At 35.6% G+C, this 12,553-nt stretch overlaps 1 protein-coding gene across 2 annotated transcripts in view; it reads left to right on the top strand.

Annotated features, from left to right (window-relative positions):
* The window catches only part of LOC121369205 (gelsolin-like protein 2), a 38,392-nt gene that overhangs the window by 7,050 nt on the left and 18,789 nt on the right, over positions 1-12,553 (top strand). For both annotated transcript variants that reach the window (XM_041494130.1, XM_041494128.1), the window contains exons 2-6: positions 168-243; positions 2,392-2,472; positions 4,710-4,783; positions 6,049-6,123; positions 8,118-8,189. In XM_041494130.1, coding sequence (XP_041350064.1) covers positions 234-243; positions 2,392-2,472; positions 4,710-4,783; positions 6,049-6,123; positions 8,118-8,189 — 312 coding nt within the window. In that variant the 5' untranslated portion in view covers positions 168-233. The remainder of the gene's footprint in view (positions 1-167; positions 244-2,391; positions 2,473-4,709; positions 4,784-6,048; positions 6,124-8,117; positions 8,190-12,553) is intronic.

Below are 12,553 nucleotides of genomic sequence, written 5' to 3'. Positions count from 1 at the left end.
TATGTATATATATATATATATATATATATATATATGTATATATATATATATATATGTATGTATGTATGTATGTATGTATATGTATATATATATATATATATATATATATATATATATATATATATATATATATACAGACAATTACTGTACATGTATTTTCTCTTTAGTTTCAGATATTTCTATAAATACATTTTCCAATCCGTGACAATCATCGCAGATCCCCATTAGTCATCATGCCTAGAGGTAAGTATTTTAATGTTAGCTAATTGTTTCAGAACACCAGAATATGTGGGGCACATCCACACATTATAGACAGACAATTACATAGATAGTTTATAAAGACCAATTTAAAGGTGTCTGCTTATACGATCTGCTAAAAAAAATGTACATTAATAAACAAATTTAATTAAAACTGAACTCCTCTAAAATAAAATAAAAATATTGTTAACCTAAACAGAATGAGCATCTTAGAATTATGTTCTCCAAAAGGACTGTTACAGCTGAAATGAATGTTCAAATAGGAATTTAAAGGTTGTTACTAAAATATTTCCTGGACCTTTCATTGAAACAAGACTTGGTAGATTTTATAAACAATGTATACTTGTTTGAGGATAAATTGAGACACAGGAGCAATAGTATCAGGGTTGAAAATTAGCAGTTGCCCGGTCGCATGTCTGTGTTGGTGCGAAGTACAGATCTGTCAGCAGAAGACATAGAACATGTTCTATATTTTGCCTGCTAAAATAATTAATGAAAATAAAATTCATATAAAAATATTTTAATTTATTAACCCATACAATCTCAAATAACATTTTATTGGGGGTAAAACTTCAGTGTAAATTAAAACGAAACTTCTTTACAAATTACCATCAAACTGCATAGGTTAACTCTTTTTCTGATACAGGTTTTAAGGCAATTGATGGCACATCCAAGGTAATCTGAATGGCAAAACCGTAATTCATGATCAGGGCCATATCTCTGCACAAAGCAGAGTCGAATGGGCATTTGACAAAATAGTGGATGATTCCATGGATCTCTGTCTAGTAGTGCCTTGTCTATAGGAGAACAGCCACTCCCGAGGAAATCATTTACTGGGGATTTTACCCCTCTTGCATCGCGACAAAGTTTATTCCTTCCCTCTTGCATCGCCAGAAAGAGGACTGTCACTCTCAGACTAGTTTACTAAAGCATGCGCAGTTCTACCTTTAGTATCTTTGTACTGCATTATTTTTAGTTGAGAGACAATGAACGTCAAGCTGCATACCTTGGCAGTTCTAAAAATGAGATTTAATCTGTATAATTTGATGGTAATTTGTAAAGAAACATTTTTATTTATACTGGATTTCTTTTTCAATTTGTTTTATTTGAGTTGGTATGGGTTTAAAACTTAACATGTTTTTATATGAATTTTAACTTTATTTATTATGAAGTTAAATGCCAATTCATCATTTTTCTTTTGAAGCAAACAGACTATATACAGTGAGCACATGGTTATTATTCAACTTGTAAAGAACATTCTAGTTCTGATTTTGGCTGTGCAGTTAAATTTCAATGTGATAATTGGAGGGCTAGTTGAATTTGAGAAGGGCTAGTAAGATTTTTCTTCAACTGGCCCTGCTGTCGACCATGGTTTGCATGTTAATTTTCAACCCTGTAGTAGTATTATAAATTAATCTGAAATATATTCCATTTTTGCAAGGTACTAATAAAATTAACTAAAATATCCTCAGTTGTTATTCCAATTTAACGGGAATAGTATATGTCATGATAACCTGTTTCAGGGCTACATTGTAGATCTGGGTCAGCAGAAAATGTTGCCAAATTACTTTCTCACAAAATATCAATTATTACAGGGTTTCTAGATTACGGTAGCCCCACTCCCATGGCTAGTGATATTCAATGTTGGGCAAGTAAATAACTACTATTGCATTGCCATGCCAGATGGCTAGTGGAAATTCTTTTTCAAATGTTGCAGTTAAGTCTATTTTGTAAATATGAATATCCTGCCCCCACTCCAACCCCCATTGTCAGTGTTTTTATGCTCTCTCTCTCCCTCTTTAGGTGACATATCTCATTATTACTATTATTTAGTAAACTTGTATGAACTTAAAGAAAAGTAGGGCTAGTGAATTTTTAATCGTGGCTAGTACATTTTTAGAATTACTGATCCCATGGCTAGTGGGTTTTACAAAATTCTAGAAGCCCTGTATTACATGAAATTATTTTGCCAAATTACCAGTAAAATAAAATTCAGCAATTATTTTTAAGTTCGAATTTAGGGAATTACATTTGATCACAAATACCATGTGTTTCCTTGTATATTATATGTATTTACAGATTAGTTAGATTCTGTAAGAATTAAAATGTTGATTACAATATTTTGGTTTTCAGGTTTAGTGAAAGCCAAGAAGTATGACTGGAAGGATTCCAACCTTGCCTTGTTTGGTTCGGACACTGAGAAACAAGTTAAAAGTAATTGATTCATATTTGTGTATATATGTGTATTGTACAGTAGATGCTTTGAGACCTCACCACCCTCAGCCTGTTACCGGCCCCTGTCGGACTGCTGGTGCTCCCTAGCTTGCACCTGCCAGTACAGATGGAACACCCATCAACCCACCCTACCCCTTTCCTGTCCTGGACAGGACAGAGGAGCCGACACCTGTGCCCAGGACAGGTGTGCGCTACAACAGTTTGCTCTGAACGTGCATGTTAAACACTCTGACCTGACCTGACCTCACCATTTAAGGGGAGCTATCACTCTTGCTCCCTATCACTTCCCAGAAACTAATTTAAAGGAGGGTCATTTTTATCTTCCCCTTATGTGAATTTATAACAAATAGTACTAGAAAGGGATTAAATATCAATGCTCAATGTGGTAATATCTTGAAGGTCTTCCCATAGTCTAAGCTAGGGGAGCAATTAGTCACTCCCTTCAATTTGTTTCACATTGAGATATGTCAAGTACAATGGACTGTTCATTTGTTTTGTATTTTAAACAAGTACAATGCACTGTTCATTTGTTTTGTATTTTAAACAAGTACAATGGACTATTCATTTGTTTTGTATTTTAAACAAGTACAATGCACTGTTCATTTGTTTTGTATTTTAAACAAGTACGGACTGTTCATCTGTTTTGTATTTTAAACAAGTACAATACTGAATAGACTGTTCATTTGTTTTGTATTTTAAACAAGTACAATGGACTGTTCATTCGGTATTTATGTAATCTGGATTTCTGTGTAAACCGGCACAATTCAGTGACAATAGCTTGGGAGACATCTGTCTAATCCAACACTCTATGTATATCAGCGCATATCTTCTGTGCCCTTTGAATCTGCATAGACAGAGTCCATCATACTTGAATCGGCCATCTGTTTTAATTTACAATGTCGGAAATGTCGTTGAAATATCTTTTTATTTACAAAGATCACAAGACTTGAGTAATTGAAATGTCTTTTTAAGTCACCTAGGCCAATGGTTCAAGTGACCTGTTCAGAAAGAAAGAAAGAAATGTTTTATTTAACGACGCACTCAACACATTTTATTTACGGTTATATGGCGTCAGACATGGTTAAGGACCACACAGATTTTGAGAGGAAACCCGCTGTCGCCACTACATGGGCTACTCTTTCCGATTAGCAGCAAGGGATCTTTTATTTGTGCTTTCTACAGGCAGGATAGCACAAACCATGGCCTTTGTTGAACCAGTTATGGATCACTGGTCGGTGCAAGTGGTTTACACCTACCCATTGAGCCTTGCGGAGCACTCACTCAGGGTTTGGAGTCGGTATCTGGATTAAAAATCCCATGCCTCGACTGGGATCCGAACCCAGTACCTACCAGCCTGTAGACCGATGGCCTAACCACGATGCCACAGAGGCCGGTAACCTGTTCAGGGAACATTTTGTTCTCAAAATCTCGATTAGCAATATTTCTAGTCAAATAAAAATTGATTACCAATTAGTTTAATGTTTTAAAATTGCATAGCGATCTCTGAAACTTGTGTGGCAAATTGCAATGTGATACTGAACAAAATGTTCACAGAACAATGTTGTGATCTGTTTTTGCCTGTTGTCATGCGTCATTCATCGTATCTAAACCTTTCACAGTTTTTACTTCTTATCCAAAACTACTTGACTAATTCCTGCTAAACTTCATAGGAACCTTTCTTTGCACATGAAGAAATAAATTTGTAAATTTGGTCATTCTGGTTCCCTAGAGGCCTGTCAAGGTGCTTCACTCAAAAGGGGGAAAATTAAGCCATTGTTTTAAAAAAAAAAATGTTCTCTACTTGCAGACATGCTATTACCAAATAGATGATCTAATTTTTTAATATCATTAATGTTGGGTATTCCCAATTGTTCCTGGAGAGGGTGTGAAGATAATAGATAAATGCATTTAAACTTTAATATCGTGGACTTCTTCTTCAAAACTACTTGACCAATTCCAACAAACATTCGTAGGAAGCTTCCTTAGCTCATAGACAATTTTTTTTTTGTGCATTTTGTGTCATTCTAACTCCCCAGGGGCTTCAGAGTCGGGTGCAAAAGGAGAAAATTAAGCCAGTATTTAAAATATCTTCCTCTTAATTTTCTAAACTGATTATGAATGATGACTGATTATGAAATTTCTGCCGTATTTCTAACGTACTGTATTTCCTCTGTTAGCTGTTTTGTGATGATTTGAATTTTTTTTTTTCTCTCCAGAGGAATCGGCTGAGGCTGAGCCAGCGTGGCAGGGTGTGGGACAAGAGCCGGGGATCAAGATTTGGCGCATTGTTGTATGTATTACATACCTAGTCAATCTTACTATAGTGATAAAGACATTTTCAAACCATGTGATAAATTTATCTTGTATCACATACATGTTTATTGGCGATCTGGACCTGAATTTTTAAATAAGCACAAAACTTTATTTTTTTACTGGAGTTAACACCTCTTTGTTACTTAAGTCATATATGATTTACAAATTACATCACATCGAATTTGAAACATTACACAAGATTGCCACAGAGTGTGATTCTTTACATTACATAAATCCATGAAAGGAGTATTGATCATAGATTGTAGAAAGTTTAGTTGTGATGTCAGATTAAAAACCGTTTCAGTAAAAAATAAAGAAGGTATATGTACACATGTATGTAATAAATACAGATCTTCCTATTTATAGCACTCGTTTATTTTGTGCAAGAACATACCACTCGACCGCTATGAAGTCTTGTGGTATATATTCTAACAAAAAATAAACTTGTGCAATAAATAGGAAGTGAAAACATTATGTGAAGTTATGCTAGTCCACCAAAATTATTAGGTCAATTTGATCATAATATCTGTAGCCAAATTCATGTTCTAATTAGGAAGGAAGGAAATGTTTTATTTAACGACGCACTCAACACATTCTATTGACGGTTATATGGCATGAGACATATGGTTAACGGACCACACAAATATTGAGAGAGGAAACCCACTGTCGCCACTTCATGGGCTACTCTTTTCAGTTAGCAGCAAGAGATCTTTTATATGCACCATCCACAAGACAGGATAGTACATACCACTGCCTTTGTTACACCAGCTGTGGAGCACTGGCTGGAACGAGAAGTAGCCCAATGGGTTCACTGACGGGGATCGATCCTAGACCAACCACGCATCAACCGAACGCTTTACCACTGGGCTACATCTCGCCCCAAAACCTTTATGGAAGTAGATCTACAAATGGAATGCAGTTTTCATGTAAATTAACTTTTTGGTGAATTAATTAAGGATAAAATATATTTACCAAATTCAAATTTGGCAAATGACATGTTGAAGTACAGTTAAAACTTAATCAACAGACCACCTTTGTTTAACAGCTGCTTGTCTAAAGATGCCACCTTTTTATCTCTGATATCATCTAAAGGAACAACTGACATAATTAAACATTGGCAAGCAGCAAACTATCGTAATTAATAATTTCAGTAGTATGTTGGTTTTATTTGAGTGTTACAGTTAGGTACTAGTATTCAAAGAAAAATAGTATTTGTTGCACACTATTAAAATCTATTTTTAGAATTTTGAAGTGGTAGATTGGCCTGAGGAGGAGTATGGTGAATTCTACAATGGAGATTCCTACATTGTTTTGAAGGTTTGTCGTCATGTCCATGCGAGTTTTGGGGTGTGCATGCTTATGTGCATATATGTGCATTCATTTACATGTACTTGTATGGTTTTTAAGGTCAGTCTCTCTCTCTCTCTCTCTCAATCTCTCTCTCTCTCTCTTTGGGGTGTGCATGCTTATGTGCATATATGTGCATTCATTTACATGTACTTGTATGGTTTTTAAGGTCAGTCTCTCTCTCTCTCTCTCTCTCTCTCTCTCTCTCTCTCTCTCTCTCTCTCTCTCTCTCTCTCTCTCTCTCTCTCTCTCTCTCTCTCTCTATCTATCTATCTAAGCATAACAATGATAAATAAATTATGATCAGACCTGTCAACCTTTAGTCAAGAGAAAGCAGGAGGTGTGTGTTGAAAAAGCAGGAGATTTTGTCAAAAAGCAGGAGATTTTTTTAATTCACACAATTTAACCCAAAATCGCAAGATTTAAAAAAAACATTATTACAATAAGTTATATGAATACTATATAATGTCATATATACTTCTTAACCTTAGATCTTGGCTTTAAAAAAAAAAAAAAAAAAAAAAAATTAAAAACTTTTTTTTTTTTTAAAGTTTAAATATTATTATGATTTAATACATATTTCAAAAAATTATCATATTTTATCCAAAAATGTTAAGGACATGAACAAGAAATAAAAAATTTAATTAGTACATTTACGGTATTACACTTACAGCCTTACAGTTACAGGTTGCGTTACATTATTTGTGGTTAGTGTACCAAAGACAAATTTATATAAATCTTATAAATTAATATTCAGTTGTTACTATAATGAGGAACGGTGGCGTGGTACTTATTTAAAATCATTATAATGATGCAATAAACATTGTATTTTCATTAATCATAAGTAAAACCTCATTACGGACATCGCGTGAAATATACCGGAATTATACCCATTTCCGTGAGTAATTTTATGTCGATGTCAGACACAACATTTTTTAATTGTACAAAAATAATTTCTTGAAGAGTACCCGTATAACCAACATTTTACTGCACAAACATACAAAATTCACTGACACAAGTATGTTTATACAGCTAATTGGTCTTTTCGTTGTCTTGCTGTGACATGTGATTTTAACATGCATCGTGTGTATCGCTGTTAACTCGGAGTCTGGCAGTTCAGATTCATCATAGTTGCATTATGTAATCCAGTGGGAAGACATTTTACAATTCAGAGGTGTTATTAGAACTAAATTGGATAGTTTTTTATATATATATATGCAACACTGAATGTCAATACACAGCCTGTTGAATTAGCGGCAACACGCTTCGTAGCCATTACGATGACAACAAACATTATAATAACACGTCATTTTATAAACTCCATGTGCTTTTTTAACAATTTAAATAGGCTATCCCACAATTCTCACTTCGGCAAAGGTTAAACAGTCGGGACAATTCGGCCTGTTACATTCTCAGAAACCGAAAGTAGTCGACATTTTCCGAATGAGAAAAAAAAGGTAGAGTTACTTCCCTTATGTTATTTTGACAAAAGAGGATTGATTTTTTTTTTATGCTTACAAAAATGTCATTTAACAGGAGAAACTGTCTCCCGCACAGGAGCAAGGAGATTTGATCAAATACCGGGAGACTCCCGCGGAATCCGGGAGGGTTGACAGGTCTGATTATGATCTGTGCCAGTCAAAAACATTTAATATATGACTTGCTCCATCTCAGGCAATGAATTCTAAAAACATTTGTTATTACTAATATGTAAATTTATAGATGCATTAGTTAGTTTGATATTTAATTATTCAAAATAAGTTAATTAAAAAAAAAAAATGTAAAGTTTTTTTTAAAAATAATTTAATTTCTAAAATGAGTTTGATTGCCTCATATTTCGAAGTCATCCTTCTCCCCCTGCCTCCCACCCACCCTCCTGTCCAGTCAGTTTGATAGCTAAACCTTTTTAATAAATATGTATTAACATAAGTTAACATGTTAACATTTGATATTATATTTCACAGACAACAAAAGACGCAGATTCTGATAAGCTTCTTTATGACGCTCACTTCTGGATTGGCAAGAACAGCACTCAGGTGAGTTCTAGGGGAGGGTCTGGTCTCACCCACACATGGAATTTCACAAATATTACACAAGAACAGCAAGCAGGTGAGTTCTAGGGGAGGGTCTGGTCTCACTCACATGTGGACTTTCACAAAATATTACCAGCTAACTGGGTTGTGTTGGTTGGTGGTTAGTAAATGAGAAGTCAATGTAACATCTTTAAACATCCACACTAAGCTGTTAAAACATGCTCTGGGGTGAGAGGCAGTACTAGGATGTGAACTCTGTACCTACCAGCCTTAAGGTTGATGGCTTGGCCACCACACCACCTAAATCGGTCTTGGTTTACAATGGGGCGAGATTTAGCTGTCAGTTGAGTGCTTGCCAGTACATATAAAAGATCCCTTGCAGCATTAGGAAAAATGTACCGGGTTTCCTCTGATGACTTCATGTCAGAATTACCAAATGTTTTACATTCAATAACCGATGATTAATTAATCAATGTGCTCTAGTGGTGGTGTTAAACAAAACAAACTTTTTGAAGCACATTGATTGACCATTTACCTGCTGTTGCTCAATAACTATTAATAATCAAATAGATGATATCATCTCTAAGAGAAAACTCTACTGATTGGTCATGTCCTAATTATCACCAGTTCCCCTCCACACACAGACACACACACCACACAGACACTACATACACACACTGCACACACATACACACACACTACACACACACACTACACACACACACACTACACACACACTACACACACACTACACACACTGCACACACACACAACACACATACACACCACACATACACTACATACACACACTGCACACACAGACACACACACACTACACACACACACTACACACACACACTACACACACACACTACACACACACTACACACACACACTACATACACACTACACACACACACTACATACACACACACATACACACACAGACACACACTACATACACACACTACACACACACTACACACACAGACACACACACTGCACACACACAACACACACACACACACCACACAGACACACTACACACACACTGCACACACAGACACACACACACCACACACACACTACACACAGACACACACTGCACACACACACTACACACACACAGACACACACACTGCACACACACACACACACACACCACACACACTACACACACACTGCACACACAGACACACACACACTACACACAGATACACACACTACACACACACTATACAGACACACACACACACACTACACACACACACTACACACACACACCACACACTATACAGACACACACAAACACTACACACACACACACATACCCACACACACATGCACTACACACACACACATACACACACAGAGACAGACACACACCACACAGACACAAACGCGCACACACACAGACCGACACACACTACATACACACAGACAGACACACACACACACACACATATGCATACACACAGACAAAAGAACTTCAGATCTTTGATGATATAATCAGGGGTGGGAATTCTCCTCTGATCCGCAGTATTCCTCTCATGGAACATTGTGTTTCCTCGCATTTCAATCGTCCTTTCCTCCAATATGTGCCTAGGATTTCAAGAATTGGGTTGATTTGTGAAAGGGTCAAAAACCCTTCAGTAGCTCAAAATTATCATTACGACAGTATGAGGCTGTTTGGACTACTTTCTTGCAATAGTGACAAATTAAACGCTGTCTTTCAGTACTGGCCTCGTTGGCGCAGTGGTTACGCCATCGGACTACAGGCTGGTAGGTACATGGTTCGCAGCCCGGTACTGGCTCCAACCCAGAGCGAGTTCTTAAGGGCTCAATGTAAGGCCACTACATCCTCTTCTCTCTCACTAACCACTAACCAACTAACAACTAAACCACTGCCCTGGACAAACAGCCCAGATAGCTGAGGTGTGTGCCCATGACAGCATGCTTGAACCTTAATTGGATATAAGCAGGAAAATAAGTTGAAATGAAATGTCTTTCAGTTAATTTTAAAAAAATGTACTTTATAATTAAGGGTAATCTTAGTTCAAAACATCACATTGTATGTACAGTGGTTTCTCTTGGGACTGATGAAATATGCTGGTTTAGACAGTGCCGGTGTGGACATAGTTTGTCTAGAGTTAAGTTCTTGCAATATAGTGATAAAAAAAAAATACAGTCGCATCCACTTTTAATTGCATATTGGTTTATAGCATACATTGGTTATTTGAATATTATTATGTTGCATAGAACCGTTTTGCATTAAACCAATACAAATTATATTGCATAATCAAATAGCTTTATAAACATATAGATATATATATAAGGTAAGAGTAAACTTCACACGAGTGTGATTACATTTTGTATTTGATTTGCGACGTCGTCCTGATTATATATATATATATATATATATATATATATATACAGTGGACGCTATGTAAACCGGACTATACGACGGTACGAAGTGAGTCCGGTTTGCATAGAGGACACCGGTTTAGACAGAGTTCATCCAGAGTTATGGTTCTTGAATTATCGACAACTCGCGATCAACAATGACATTTGAATCCATGGATGGTTGGGAAATAGTCATACAAGCCATTGTAACGATTGTAATTACATAACAAAAATAGTTTTCTGCATAAAATATTAGTGGCTGCATATTAAACGTATTTTTGTTCGTTCTAATATTTTACTAGTTTGGGCTTCTTATAATTATTAAGACAACCAGAAAAACCTTGAATATACAGACACTGATATTCTAAACAAGAAATCGTGAAATCAGTTAGGTAAGAGTAAACTTCACACGAGTGCGATTATATTTTGTATTTGATTTGCGACGGCATCCTGATTACTTGGCAATTGTCGATCATTGTTCAACTAATTAAGCAGCCCGTCATTCAGTCAAATCCGGTGTAGACAGAGGTAATTAATGCTTGAACGGTTCTTTCGTTCTTGATTTTTGATCCAGAGTCAGGAGTAGACAGAATACGGATTAGGCAGAGATTTATACCTAAGAGGTAGCTGGACGGGGCTTTAGAAATGGACCGGTTTATACAGAGATCCGGATTACACAGAATCCGGTTTAGACAGAGTCCACTGTATATATAATATAGATAGATATAGATATAGATATATATAGATATAGATATAGATTTTTATTCCTAATATATGATATTGACTATACCGAAATACACAAGGGTAATACTCTCTTTATCATATAAGCTCAAGCTTAATACAACGTGTTTTTATAAACTGTACACGCAACTTTAATTCCAGTCCGCCATTACTAGATATTGAAATGACGTAAGAATATGTGGCGCGGTGTATTTTTGAATGGAAATGACGTCAAAATAAAGTTATGCCTAACGTTTTTTGTTTTCTGAACGCTGGACAGCTTTCAGTGTCAAATTGCCATTGAAATGTTTTTATTTGATGACATGAATGCATACGTCAATCATGGAGTGTCACCCAAGTACGTTTGCTTAAATGTCAATAAACCTAGTGCCGAGACCTAGACTAATTTACATCTAATTTGCAAAGTTATCAAATTCTTGAAGTATGTGATCTGAAAAAGATCACATACTTTGATTGCACTGAAAATGTAAGATATTATATGATAAATATATGTGTGTGTGTGTGTGTGTGTGTGTGTGTGTGTGTGATATATTGGTTATTTACATAAGAAAACACACCAAAAAAACCTTTTTATCATAAAATGTTCCACAAGTCTTTAATATTTTACCAGAAACAATTATAATTGCATGGAAAACAAAGCTGAATGTTCTGTGTTGAATAAAAACTAATGTGCGCACCATATGACCTCAAGATGAATATTTTATTTATCAATAATTTTTATTACTTAAAAATATTTTAATATTTTTAAATGATATTAAAATAACAAATATTGAAGGAAAAACACAAACATGTTAAAACACCTTTATTAAAGCATGCAATGTACATTGCTGATTAGCTCAAGTCACCTCCAGCCCTATATATACCCTTTATTGATATTGATATATCCACAGCAGTAAGGGGTAGGGCTGGATGTGGCTCGAGTCAATTGTTGATAAACTACAAATGCTCACGCATGAAAACTCGCCATCGTAGTGTTTATAGCAATGTATTGATGTTTATTGCAGTATTCCGGGGACCATTATTCCATCATTTAAGTCTTGATGTCAGAATTTCAGATGTTATTTGTCCTTTCTTACAAAATCACTTGAAACAATACTGACAATGGAAATCAATTAGTTTATCAAACACCTTTACTATTCCACTGGTGCATGGAAATATACTAAAGGCTTTAGTATATTTCCATGCACCAGTGGAATAGTCCATTGTTGTTTTATATGTGCGCA

The sequence above is a fragment of the Gigantopelta aegis genome, chromosome 3, assembly GCF_016097555.1.
Source record: "Gigantopelta aegis isolate Gae_Host chromosome 3, Gae_host_genome, whole genome shotgun sequence".
NCBI classification, from domain to species: domain Eukaryota; kingdom Metazoa; phylum Mollusca; class Gastropoda; order Neomphalida; family Peltospiridae; genus Gigantopelta; species Gigantopelta aegis.
The sequence above is the reverse complement of the archived record's forward strand: the minus strand, read 5'-3'. Positions and strand labels throughout refer to the sequence as shown.